The sequence below is a fragment of the Heptranchias perlo genome, chromosome 4, assembly GCF_035084215.1.
Source record: "Heptranchias perlo isolate sHepPer1 chromosome 4, sHepPer1.hap1, whole genome shotgun sequence".
Taxonomy (NCBI): domain Eukaryota; kingdom Metazoa; phylum Chordata; class Chondrichthyes; order Hexanchiformes; family Hexanchidae; genus Heptranchias; species Heptranchias perlo.
Genome location: NC_090328.1, coordinates 27,970,631 through 27,984,601, shown reverse-complemented (window position 1 = coordinate 27,984,601; position 13,971 = coordinate 27,970,631). Strand labels below are relative to the sequence as shown.

Sequence of the window (13,971 nt, the reverse complement as noted above, 5' to 3'; positions counted from 1 at the left end):
GATGCCATAATACATTTTGATGGAAGTTCCATTGCTATGTTTGGTAGAAATGTTTGCAAAACGCCTTTTGTTAAAGATGGAGCTCTTTAACTTTACTTTTCACAATGTGCAAATGGTTAAATGATTCTCTGCTGATCCAGCCCCTGCCACCACACCTAATAACTGCGGCCTTCTTCAGTCTATCCGCTGTTTGTACTGAGCTTGCTCAAGTGTCAAAGGGTTAAAAAGCTACAGCTCCATCATTTGAAGTGGATAACTTTAGCTCAGTTACTGACACAAAAAGCAAATCCCACTTTGGGCTCCCCATGTTTAAACTAATAATGGAAATACTTCTCTTATCTGGAAGTAACACATTTCATAGCCATTATTTGTGAAATGATCTCTTCATTCTACTCTGTGGTTGCATTCAGAAGGGAAATAAAAATATTCCATTTCTGTAAGTAAAAATACTTTCCAAAGTCCCTCAAAAAGTCAGGTGAGTATATAATCTATTCTAGGACGGATGCAAATAGCAACAGTATTTTGTGCATGAATTGTGCAGTCTTCTGTTATAATTTTCTGTGTGTTTTTAAAGGCGTAAAAAATTCAATCATTTCACTCCAGAATTCATCCGTGAGCCTTTGTAAAACTGGTACAACAATACAGACACACTAAACACCAAAGGATTTAAGCACCTGAAATCGTTTTTTTTTAAAGAGTGAGGAAGGCGATGGAGTCAGATAGTCCGCTCGCCAAATCAAACCATTGGGAACAATTTCTGAAACTTGATACCTAGTCTAAGTCTTGCTGTTCTGGCAGTGAAAGAGTTAATCCACCCAGTTTATGGAGTACATTTTTGTGTTCTTGGAACAACTCACTCTGAGCTGACACTGGCAAATGAAACCAGTTTCAGAGTATGCCACTATTTGTGTACCAGATTGATGATACTGATATGTGGATTCCTTATTTTATAATTCCATCCTCCTCCTCCCTATTATTCCCTCAGGAAATAGTTGGACGATCCCATGTAACGCCACTCCCTGGTCAACCTGTTTGTTGTAACACTATCTGTTCCCTGCCTGCTTCTTTTCCCTCTCCGCCTAGCACTCCCCTCGGGGAGTTTCTCCACTTAGTAATAGAGCTGTACAGACTAAGCAAAGTCCGAGGTCCTACCCCTGGTTTGTGAGGAGTAAGCTCTCAGCCGGCACAGTGGTGGTGGTGGGGTGATACATTTGGCCTCAGTACCCCTGGGTTATGAAAGAGAAAATTAGCCAAAGTACTCGTTACCCATTGCTATCCAGTGATCCTTGTTGGAAGTGTGCATGTGCGAATGTAAGGTGCGGACTGGTTCTGGCTCCGATATGTTGTCCCGCGGGGGGGGGTAAACGGCCTGCCGAACACACTTTTAAGGCTAACATAACTAATGACCACCTTGGGATCTCATTGTCTGCACGATTTGTCACCACATCTGGCCCTGAATTTACCAACTCAGGCACTTAACGGTTCTACGAAGGTTCAACAGTTGGCAACTTAACATCCTAAAAAAAAAGCTTCTGATAAAAAGATTGGATTATTTAAAGGCCTATCTAATCAAGCTAAAGAGAAGGGCAAGTTTACATTATACTGATATTGTATATATACCTCCATCTTCACCTTGAGGTCATATCAAACTTAATGGAATTATCCCCATCCCATGATGTTGAAAAGAACTTTTCGTTCAACTAGGAGGTGTGGGCTGGGACAGGTGCGATGAGACTCAGCAAAAACATGAAAATCCAATTAGTTTGAATCAAATTCACAACATATTTTGTAGACTTTAATTGGTTTCCTCAGCACTGGGCGGGTGGGGGGGACCTAGCATGCACTCCAGTCTCTCTCTAATACTGAGTCTGATTGTTGTTCAGACGGCATGACACAAGGGGAAATACATTAGAGACTTTGTATTTTGAGGTTGTTTTATCTATCAAGGAAGGAACCATGAACAATGCACATTGTATGAGAGGTCAGTTTATCAGTACAGTGCTGCACTTGGAGCAAAAACCGTGTGTTTAGGAATTTTTGACAGCCCTTTTAATAATTAGTGCAAACTACAGTAACACCCACTTGCACACAAATCATATAGAAGGTGAATTCTGGATATAAGAAAATCTGGTAGCAATTCACTCCTGACTTGGTTTGTATTTCGGGTATGTGCAACGCCCGACTGTAAAATAACTTCTCTTGACTGAGTGACTTAGCAGAGTTGGTATCATAATTCTGGTGCTACCAGTCTTAAAACACAAGTATAATTTCCAGCTTTAACCTTGGAAAAATCCATCCACCAATAAAGAATCCCTAGTACGTCTGTGATAGTTCAACGAAACTACCCCTTTACAGTCAAACTTACCTGCAATTCCCTGTAGTAATCCACAAATGTTAAAAATGCTTTTCTTCAGAATACTCTGCACGCACATGGTAAAGACCGACACAAAAGCCACGGCACACAGAACGAGAATTCCCATTGCCAGGAAAATAGCCGTGGCTTGCCAGAATCCACTGGCAATCTCGTTAAAGCTCTCGGCGTATGGTCCGCACAGACTCCCTCGTTTTAAGTTCAGTAAGTGTGGCAGTTTGATGCAGCGGCCGTATATGCCCAGAGTCGGGTGGTAGGGATCTTTCAAAGTGCTGGAGCGGTTTGCAAGGGCAGGAGTGCCATTAGCCTTTGGCCTGCCTATGAGCCAGTCCGCGCTCATGAAAGCGATCAGTTCAGCAAAGGCCACCACAATACTTAGCAGGGTCCACAGCATCGAGCGACAGGTAACAATCACATGACACATGGTTTAATCCAAACTGGTGCAAAGCCCTTCTGCTCAGTCCACACTGAATAAACTCCAATTAAAATGTTTAAAATATTTTAGGCTAAAAAAAAACCACAGCCAGAGTTGAAAGTTGGTGTCCAGTAATATATTTTAGGTCTAGACGTCACTGATAAGGTAAATCGTTACTTCATCACAGAGAGAAATCAAATGCCACATAAGTTGCTTCAAATGTGTTCATCAACCAACTGGTAAGTCTTACAAGTCTGTCATCTGCTGCTTGACTCTTCCTCCGAGCCCAAGTTTCAGTGGGTTTGAGTGTCTTTATCAGTATGCAGCCCAGCACATGACATTACATTTCACTGGAGGACGTTCCAAGGTCTGCCCACAACTTTGTTCATATCTATAAAAACACACCTACAAGGAAGAGAGAGAGCAAATGTTACATTAGTAGAAGCCCCACCCAGAGACCAAAAGTGACCTGACTTTCATTTGAATTCTGAACCAATACACAGAAAGGTCTAATGAGAAGTCAGCAAATGGATTTGGCTGGAAACTTCTAAGACTAAACTGTCTGTGTTCTATGCTTCTTTTGTTGCTGGGCAACAACAGGTCTCTGCTGCACTAGAGATTAGTACATTTCAGAAACTTGATTCAATAAACAGATTTTCCCTCATTATTCTCAGCACTGCATTTTTGTGGTAAATAGCTGTATATAATCAGAGAGAGAGGGAGTAAGAAAGAGTATTAATGAGTGAGTGGCCCTTTCTCTAGATCTACACACTGAAAACTAGGCTCAAGGACTGAAGACTGGCAGCTTTTACACAGTTTCTGCCTTTCTTTCTTGTGATCACATTCGATGGAAGAGGCTGGAGTTAATGAAAGGAAATTCTCTCAAGGTTTTACTTCGGCCATACGTAAGATTCTGGGGAATATTTTTTATTCAAAATACTCCCTCATTTTAAACAGAAATAATTGCATCCATTAAAATTTTGTTTGCTTTGCTTTTAACCGGCCAGTAGTCTTATTTTGCAGGGACCCCCAGGATCCAGATTAGCTCTGAGGCTGTTTCAAAAATCATGGCGCCTGCCATTTGCAATGGAACTGCACTGGAACACGGGGACATTCCCCACCTTGCAACCGCATGGAGTGGCCTAGCAGGGAGAGAGACCCAAATTTGTATGTCTAGTACGAGCGGAGAAATAAAACAAGCAAAATTTTGATTGGTACATTATTTTTCTCTATGAAATGGGGAAGAATTTTGAATAAGAAGTATTCCCTTCAACTCGCCTTCCTCTCAAAGAAAGACTTTTTTTTAATATTACGATTTTCTTTTCCTTTCCTCTCCTGGAGGTACTGACTGAAGCAGGGCTACAGTTTCTTGGGTGCTGGTCACCCTCTGGTTCCTCACCCATTCTTCATACATGCCCCAGACAGTTAGTATTAGCAGGCTATTCTACCATGAAGGGAATCACAACTGAGACCGAGCCTGCCCTCACCAACGTCCCCACCACATACAATTTCTAGTACATGTCGCTTGATAGTAATCAGGAGCAGGAAGCCTGGCTGATTTTCTCCCCTCCATTGCTCAGGGGGCTGAGGCCAATGAGCAATTCCCTTGCCAGCTCAGTTGAGATCAGCAAACTCCATACAGAACAGAGATCAATTCTGGGGCCTCCCATGCTATGCATCTGGGCAACAAAGGAGCTGACCAAACTTAATCAAGCAATGTCTCTTAAGCCAAACTTTCATTTCAAAATATACCACAGGGGTAAAGAAAGGAACAGGCGGAACACCGAAGGATATTTTAAAAAGGATTTCACTAAATGTTTCCCAGTGCTACAACAGTGACTACACTTTAAAAGTACTTCCTTTGGGTGTACCTTCACCACACAGACTGCAGCGGTTCAATAAAGCAGCTCAACATCACCCTCTCAAGGGCAACTAGGGATGGGCAATAAATGCTGGCCTTGCTAGTGATTCCCACATCCCGAGAATGAATTTTTAAAAATTGGCTGTAAACTAATTTGGGAGGTCTCGAGGTCATGAAAGGCTCTATATAAATGCAAGTTCTTTCTTTTTATTACACTTCATCCAGATCACTTGATCAGTCTGGCAGCAAAATGGTTAACTTACAGCAATAAAGACAGTAAACATTTAACTTTAATGGAACTATTGTTAACTTGACATCAGATATGACCTGATAAGATGTGTTTGACAATCAAACAGAGGAACCCAGTTTATAATTACAAGGCAAAATACCAACATTGACAGACAAACATGGAAGACAGAGTTCAAATTTGACTCTGTAGAAGCAATTCATATCCTTCGCCTTCTCTGTGGCTCACATCATAGATTTTCAAAATGGGGGTAGGAAGCACGACGAGGTTATCGGCGGGTGGGGGGGTAAGGGTTTGTCTCAAATTCAGAGTACAGTACCAAGGCATCATTGATCAATGTGCTCACGCCACATCAGCACTCCCTAGCTCCCACGCTTAGAAACAAATACTGTTCCTTAGAAAGAAGAGGCCGCATGGAATATGAATCTCCGGGGGGGGGGGGGGGGGGGGGGTATAGCAAAAAAAAATTGGGAACCTCCGGCTTACATTATTAAATAAACCTCAAATCTAAGTGGTTTATTACTGTCCAGAACATGACATAATGGCATTGTTGTTTTGTGAAACAATCTTACCAGCTTAGTAAACGGAGGGTGATCCAGTGACAATGTCCTGTGCTGTTTGCATTTGCTGCTATTTTGTAAAAGTGTAAGAACTGAAAAAAAAAAGAAACGCACAAAAAAGCAAAACCCAGAGCTACTGACCACGAGATCTTCTTTGGTGCAAATATTTCCTAGTTCTCTGTATTCTGGTTCTTAAAGCAATCTTAGTTAGCTCGTTCCTGGCTTGATCAGGTCTAAGCGTGCCTCAAAACTGCCCAGAAACAGTAATGCCTCTTCAAAGTGGACTGATTTTTTTTTAACCAGTTAGTTTGTATTTTCCTTCTTTAAGTTCGCCTATGCCATATATTTTTGTATTCCCTGGTCCGCCAATACTACAGTGGAAACGGGTACCAGGAGGTGTGCAAGAGCGGTCTGGGTAATTCAACCTGATTTCCCTTCTATGCCTGTGAAGACCCACCTGCTCGGCCTCTCAGCACAACAGCATGGCTGAGATCAGAAATTTACTGTGTGACGAACAGTGGGAAAGACAAAGACTTTTAGTTTTCTTCTCAATAGCTGTGATTACCTTACAGCACTGACCTAAGACGTAACCAGCAAAGTGAAAATGCTACTCTTTTCCTCAGCATTCTCGCAGGATCCCAGGACTAATTTGACAATTGTCTGACTTACAATAAAAACTGATCAGATTCAAATTCATGTGCAAAGTTACACAAAGCTATGGAGAATGTACAGTGTAGATTCACCAAATGATACCAAGGATGGGGAACTATGAGGAGAGGCTTGAGAGGGGCTATTTCCACTGAAGCAGAGAAGGCTGCGAGAACATTTAATACACTTACTTAAAATTGTGAAGGGTTTTTAATGGAGTGGCAAAGCTAAAGGCTATTTCTGCTGGTTGGGGTGTCAGAGACATTGGGGTTTTTACATTAAAATTGCCACTAAGAAAGTGAAGAGGAAGGCTAGGAAAAATTTCTTTACACAGAGGATCATTACTGTCTGAAATGCTTTGCCGCAGTGAATAGTTGAGGCAGAAACCTTTGCATCTCTTAAGGAAAGAGTGGATATACATTTAAAGCAAAGGAAATACAGGGCTATGGGGAGAGAAGAGGGCAGTGGGATTCATTTTGGATTGCTCTCACAAAGAGCTATCAAGACACATTGGGTCGAAAGGCATCTTCCTCTGCTCTAAACTTCTAGGATTCTAAATATAGGCTTGTCCATTTTCCTCCTCCCAAAAAAAAGTCCCAGCAGTGTTGATGTTCTGTCCCATCATTCAGAACCAGAGAGATGCCCAAGTTCCTGCATCCAATTACCACTGCAGCCAGCGATAAAACCAGCTCCTAACTGGTTCTGTCCCTGCTGATAATGGTGCAGTAAGCAGAAGTGGAACCCTCGACGTTAGGTCATTCCAGATACCAAATGATTCCTAATGACAGCCACTATCTTACACAGTTGCTAATGAAATGAGGGAAATCTGACCCCTGATGAAAGCACATTTTTAAAGCTATCAGATGAAAGAGTAGCAGAAAAGCTGCTCCCAATTTACCTCAGCAGTAAAGCTGTGCCATTTAATTTTAAACATACTCACTGTTTTAAACATTAGAAAGTACGGTTGTTTGTTCCTTAAATGGAGTACAATAATGATTATTTCCACTTTTAAAGTCTTTGTGAATTAGCATACCTGCACTGTAATTAACCAGCATGAGAGCTATTTGTTGCCATAATGGACTGACAAATAGAAACTAATACTGAAGTATGATAACCTTTCTTTCCATTACAGTTGTAAGGTACTTTGTAAGAATATATGTGAATAGCCTTCTTATCCTTAATGCAGCAACTTAATGAAGATAAATATTTTGTCTTTACTTCCCCTTCTTGTGGGAACCAAATTACATTTTATAAAAGATGACTTGTTCAGTTCTGGGAAGAACTGTTATAATTATGAAATATGAGTGTAAGAGTTCAGGAATGCACAGATAGGGAATAAAATTCTCTGTTCTACTTAATTTAATAAAATTACATGAATTGAACCATTGAATTAGGCTGTGTGATCTGGAATTTCTAAAGTACTGTTCAGATGACAGATTTCATCTTCCAGCTATGGTTCTGGGTGGGATGTGAAGATAAATTCTCCTCTAACCTGCCACAAGTACTGCTTTTCCTTCCAATGTTAACAGCCGTGCTTAATATAAAGAATGACACGCATGTGTATAGATTCTGCTCTGGCAGTCATGTTGATGTCTCCCACTGTGGAAATTTGGATGTTGGTGCAACACAAGTCACAAGGTCAATGTACCTAATATTTCTTAGGCTTAGTTTTGTTTTAAAAGCAGGTAACCTGGGCCCCTGTTGACATGAGTCCATTTGTATTTTTTTTAGTGTTACTTTTTGAGGCCATATCAGCTTCCAGCGCATGTTACCTGCAATGTTGTTTAACCGCCATTTATATTTTAGTACGGTAATGTTTTCAAACTAATGTTCACACTCCTCTTCTGTAGGTCTCGCTATGAGGGCAGTAATGCAGCCTGTGCCCAGGCCTCTATCAATACAACTTGAGTTAGGGATGCATGAGAACAGTTAGATTTCCCTCCCTTTCTATGGTGAGACACCAGGATGCTTCTCAGTGCCTCCTTGTACATTGCAACTAAGGTGGGAAACTCAGCCTGGATGAGCGATGAGGAGAATCAGCCCTGCTTTAGTTCACTTTTTGGCACTGTGTTGATTTTCTATTACACAACACCACCTTGGTGCCCCATTCAATCAGTAATTTGATTTATTCTGTTTTGGGAGGGGGAAAAAAAGATTGGGATTACAGTGGACCAATTACCCACTCACTTCTCCATAGCAAGGACGCCAACAGGGTGTGAAGATATTCCAAGGAAACAATGGCTGGTGCAGAGGGAGCAGCAATCTGTATCACGGAGACAATCCCACCCGACAAACTCAGTAGATCTTGACTTTGATAGTGTAAAATGGGTGCTGGCAAATGGGGAGCTTGTTTTACATCTCTCCCAATTTTTATTTTCACTGACTTCAATGGAAATAAAAATCGGGAGAGATGTAAAACTGGCTGTTGATTAGTTACCACTCATTTTATACTATCACACAAAATCAAGATCTACCCCACCATGTGGCCATTTATTGCTTGTACATTTTGATGTTTTGGCTGATGTTTCTGAGGTAACTGCAATATAAAGCAATAGGAATGCAATCTGAAAATGAAAGCCAGAATCCTGCTTCACGCTATTACACAAAGTACTGCTGAGACAGTGAAAGCTGACTGCAGCTGCTACACACATTGGGACTGCTCCACCACCTGATAATTTTAACCACTAACGGTTCCAAATGCACCAACAACCCTCCCTCCAGTACCTAACCCAAATGCCCATTTTCATAGGTGAGCCTAGACAGTAAGTATTGGGAGGTCATTTGTTCATGGGGAAAACATTATAATTGACCCCAATCTCATTTTCATCCAACATCCACACATGCACATTCCAGCAGGGATGACCATTAGAGATGGAACCCCAGTAGATTACTGCTTGCGGGAGCGAAAGGGATTTGAAATAACGTAAAATGGAGCCTAGCCAAATTCCATTTTACGTGAAATAGAATTCTAACAAATGTACATTGATGTTCCTGCTGAGAGTTCACTAATAGTTCACTCACAGCCAATGAATTGTTAAAAGAAAATCATGTTTGACTAACTTGACTGAGTTCTTTGATGAAGTAATGAAGAGGGTTGATGAGGATAGTGCAGTTGATTTCGTGCACATAGACTTTCAAAAGGCATTTGATAAAGTATCACATAATAGAGTTGTTAGCAAAATTAAAGCCCAGGGGATTAAAGGGACAGTGACAGCGTGGACACAAAATTGCCTAATGGACAGAAGGCAGAGAGTAGTGGTGAATGGTTGTTTTTCAGACTGGAGGGAAGTATACAGTGGTGTTCCCCAGAGGTCAGTATTAGGACCACTGCCTTTTTTGATATATATTAATGAGTATAGAGGGTATAATTTCAAAGTTTGCAAATGACATGAAACTCGAAAATGTAGTAAATAATGTGGAGGATAGTAACAGACTTCAGGAGGACATAGACATTCTGGTGAAATGGGCAGACACATGGCCGATGAAATTTAACACAGAGAAGTGTGGTGGTACATTTTGGAAGAAGATTGAGAAAAGGCAATATAAACTAAATGGTACAACTATAAAGGAGGTGCAGGAACTGAGACACCTGGGGTTGTATATACACAAATCTTTGAAGGTGGCAAGACAAGTTGAGAAGGCTGTTAAAAAAGCATATGGGATCCTGGGCTTTATTAATAGAGGCATAGAGTACAAAAGCATGGAAGTGGCTGGCTACAGGTGTGGTGCCAGAGGATTGGAGGACTGCTAACGTTGTACAGTTGTTCAAAAAGGGAGAAAGAGACAGACCGAGTAATTATAGGCCAGTCAGTCTAACCCCCGGTGGTGGGCAAATTTTTGGAATCGATTCTGAGGGACAGCATAAATCGTCATTTAGAAAGGCACGGGTTAATCAAGGACAGTCAACATGGATTTGTTAAGGGAAGGTCGTGTCTGACTAACTTGATTGAACTTTTTGATGTAGTGTACATGGATTTTAGCAAGGCTTTTGTCAAGGACCCACATGGCAGACTGGTCAAAAAAGTTAAAGGCCATGGGATCCAAGGGAAAGTGACTAGTTGGGTCCAAAATTGGCTCAGTGTCAGGAGCAAAGGGTAATGTTTGACGGGTGTGTTTGGCTCTGGAAGGCTGTTTCCAGTGGGGTTCCACAAGGCTCAGTATTAGGTCCCTTGCTTTTTGTGGTATATATTAATGATTTGGAATTGAACGTGGGGGGCTTGATCAAGAAATTTGCAGATGATACAAAACGTGTAGTTGATAGTGAAGAGGAAAGCTGTAGACTGCAGGAAGATATCAATGGACTGGTCAGATGGCCAGGAAAGTGACAAATGGAATTCAATCCAGAGAAGTGTCCAGTAATGCAAACAAGGCAAGGGAGTACACAATAAATGGGAAGATACTGAGAGGTGTAGAGGAACAAAGGGACCTTGGAGTGCATGTCCACAGATCCCTGAAGGTAGCAGGACAGATAGATAAGGTGGTTAAGAAAGCATACGGGATACTTTCCTTTATTAGCCGAGGCACAGAATATAAGAGCAGGGAGGTTATGCTAGAACTGTATAAAACATTGGTTAGGCCACAGCTTTCAGAAGGACGTCAAGGCCTTAGAGATGGTGCAGAAGAGATTTACTAGAATGGTGCCAGGGATGAGGGACTTTAGTTATGTGGAAAGACTGGAGAAGCTGGGGTTGTTCTCCTTAGAACAGAGAAGGTTAAACAGAGATTTGGTAAAGATGTTCAAAATAATGAATGGTTTTGACAGAGTAAATAAGGTGAAACTGTTTCCAGTGGCAGAAGGGTCGGTAACCAGAGGACACAGATTTAAGGTGATCGGCAAAAGAGCCAGAGGTGACATGAAGAAACATTTTTTTACGCAGCCAGTTGTAATGATCTGGAATGCATTCCATGAAAAGGGTGGTGGAAGCAGATTCAATAGCAACTTTCAAAAGGGAATTGGATAAATACTTGAAGGGAAAAAATTTACAGGGCTATGGGGAAAGAGCAGGGGAATGAAACTAATTGGATAGCTCTTTCAAAGAGCCGGCACAGGCATGATGGGCCGAATACCTCCTCCTGTGCTGTACCTACTATGATACTATGAATAAATCACTGAATCTGGAGCTTGTTCCCTACACGTTGCTATCAGAAGAGAAACTTCTGCAGCCCACACACACTCCACACAAACAAAGAAACCATCCAATGTCTTCTTTAATCCACAGATAATGGAACAATGCCAAAGTCAATCTAAGCAGTTGGTGGATAAATGCACAGTATTATCTTCCTTTTCTGGATCCACCCTAAATGATTTCATTTTAAATTTGGAACTTTCATTCCCCATTTCACCTCATGCTATCCCTCAGTTATCGCTTCTCCCCACAAAACCCCCCCTTTGGCTAAGGCAGAATAATTTCGGCAGATTTCCCCACTGCCACTATGAATGCTACTTTGCAATCTCTAATGGATTCAAGTGGGGAGTGTTGTGTTCTGCCAGTTATTAGATCCCTCAAGCACCAGAGATAGAACAGCTCACCAGCATGTGCCCATCAGTGCCACTCTGTGAACTGACTTACAGTAACCACAATTCAAGCAAGGGTACAGCAGGTTCTGCCAGTCTTTGCTTAACCACACATGCTTTTGCTCAATGCACTTGATCAAGCTGCACTGGCCACAAACCAAAGACACTAATTCAGCCAGGGCAAGTGGATTGAAACCCAGGTCTTAAAACTCACAACTTTCTGATTGAGAATAAAATTCACAGTGTCACTAAATCAATGAGAATAAAATTCACTGTATCAATGAATCAGCCGAGGAAGACAAAACCAATACCACAATTTCAATCTGCAAATTGAGGGCAAAGTGAAGATGCTTACTCTGCATATTTTCTTAATGGTGAGAGACTAGGAGCTGTGGAGGAGAAAAGGGATTTAGGTATCCAGCTACACAAATCACTAAAAGCTATAGCACAAGTACAAAAAGTAATCAAGAGGCTAATGGGAAGTTGGCCTTTATCTCAAAGGAGTTGGAATTCAAAAGTGAGGAAGTGATGCTTCAGCTGTGCAGAGCCTTGGTCAGACCCCATCTGGAGTACTGCATTCAGTTTTAGACACTGCATCTGTGGAAAGATATATTGGCCATGGAGTGGGTATGGCACAGATTCACCAGAATGATACCAGGCTTAAGGGTTAAATTGAGGACAGGTTGCATAAACTTGGCTTGTATTTCCTTGAGCTTACAAGGTTGAGGTGTGATTTTATCAAGGTATTTAAAATGATAAAGGGATTCAATAGGGTAGATACTAAGAAACTATTTCCTCTGGTAGGGGAATCCAGAACAAGAGGGTATAATCTTGTTCTGAGGAGTGAAATCAGGAAGCACCTTTTCACACACAAGGTTAGTAGAAATCTGGAACTCACTCCCCCAAATGGCCATGGATGATGGGTCAATTGAAATTTTCAAGACCAAGATCGATAGATTTTTGTTGGGTAAGGGTATTAAGGGGTATGATACAAAGACAGGTAAATGGTGCTGAGGTACAGGTCAGCCAGGAACTAACTGAAAGGCAGAACAGGCTCAAGGCTTACCCCTGTTCCTATATTCAGTCCGGAGCTGTTAAATCAATTATGTGCTGTACCAATGTGCAACTTCTATCAATTAATTTCTGACATTACACAGGTTTGTGACAGCCAAGTCAATCATAGAATCATAGCAAGTTTACGGCACAGAAGGAGGCCATTTGGCCCATCGTGTCCGCGCTGGCCGAAAATGAGCCACCCAGCCTAATCTCACTTTCCAGTACTTGGTCTGTAGCCTTGTAAGTCATGGCACTTCAGGTGCACATCCATGTACTTTTTAAATGAGTTGAGGGTTTCTGCCTCTACCACCCTTTCAGGCAGTGAGTTTCAGACCCCCACCACCCTCTGGGTGAAAATTTTTTTCCTCAGCTCCCCTCTAATCCTTCTACCAATTACTTTAAATCTATGCCCCCTGGTTATTGACCTCTCTGCTAAGGGAAATAGATCCTTCCTATCTGCTCTATCTAGGCCCCTCATAATTTTGTACACCTCAATTAAATCTTCCCTCAGCCTCCTCTGTTCCAAAGAGAACAACCCCAGCCTATTCAATCTTTCCTCATAGCTAAAATTCTCCAGACCTAGCAACATCCTCGTAAATCTCATCTGTACCCGCTCTAGTGCAATTACATCCTTCCTGTAATGTGACCAGAACTGTACACAGTACTCAAGCTGTGGCCTAACCAGTGTTTTACACAGTTCCAGCATAACCTCCCTGCTCTTATATCCTCTGCCTCGGCTAATAAAGGAAATGCAATCCAATGCAACTGGGTCACTCTCTGCCACCCATGTAGCACTGCTCCCTCTGCCTATTCTATTTAGGAATATCGCCTGACTGCACAAGTACGGCTGAATAACAGATCTGCTGTAAATGATTATCCATGTTCACTACAGCTGGTCAGGGTTTGATAGCTGTTCACTCCATCAGACACTTTCTCACAACATACCTCCTGCTCAGTAATAGTACATACAATCCAGGGACTGCTGACTTGCAGAAAAATAAACCTCTACATGGGGCAGTGCATCACTTGCCTGAGTGGGTTTTGTCAGCGTGAAAAAGGGCTTTTTATTTTCTGTCAACTAAGTGGCCTTGATGTGTAATCCATTTACAGGATACACACGGCATATGGTTCATACTCATTTAAACAGTTGACAGCAGCTAAACACGGCGAGAGCTTGGCCGTTCAGGACCGTTCAGGATGTCAAATGATACCGGTGCAAGAGCAGGTGATACAGTCCCATTGTATCGCTCGCTGCAGCCTCAGAATGAGCTGGAGCTCAGAGGGCAGAGGTTGTGCAG

At 41.9% G+C, this 13,971-nt stretch overlaps 1 protein-coding gene across 10 annotated transcripts in view; it reads right to left on the bottom strand.

Annotated features, from left to right (window-relative positions):
- Positions 1-13,971, bottom strand: part of lhfpl2b (LHFPL tetraspan subfamily member 2b) — a 177,395-nt gene that overhangs the window by 34,385 nt on the left and 129,039 nt on the right. For all 10 annotated transcript variants that reach the window (XM_067982663.1, XM_067982669.1, XM_067982670.1 and 7 more), the window contains one exon: positions 2,366-3,191. In XM_067982663.1, coding sequence (XP_067838764.1) covers positions 2,366-2,795 — 430 coding nt within the window. In that variant the 5' untranslated portion in view covers positions 2,796-3,191. The remainder of the gene's footprint in view (positions 1-2,365; positions 3,192-13,971) is intronic.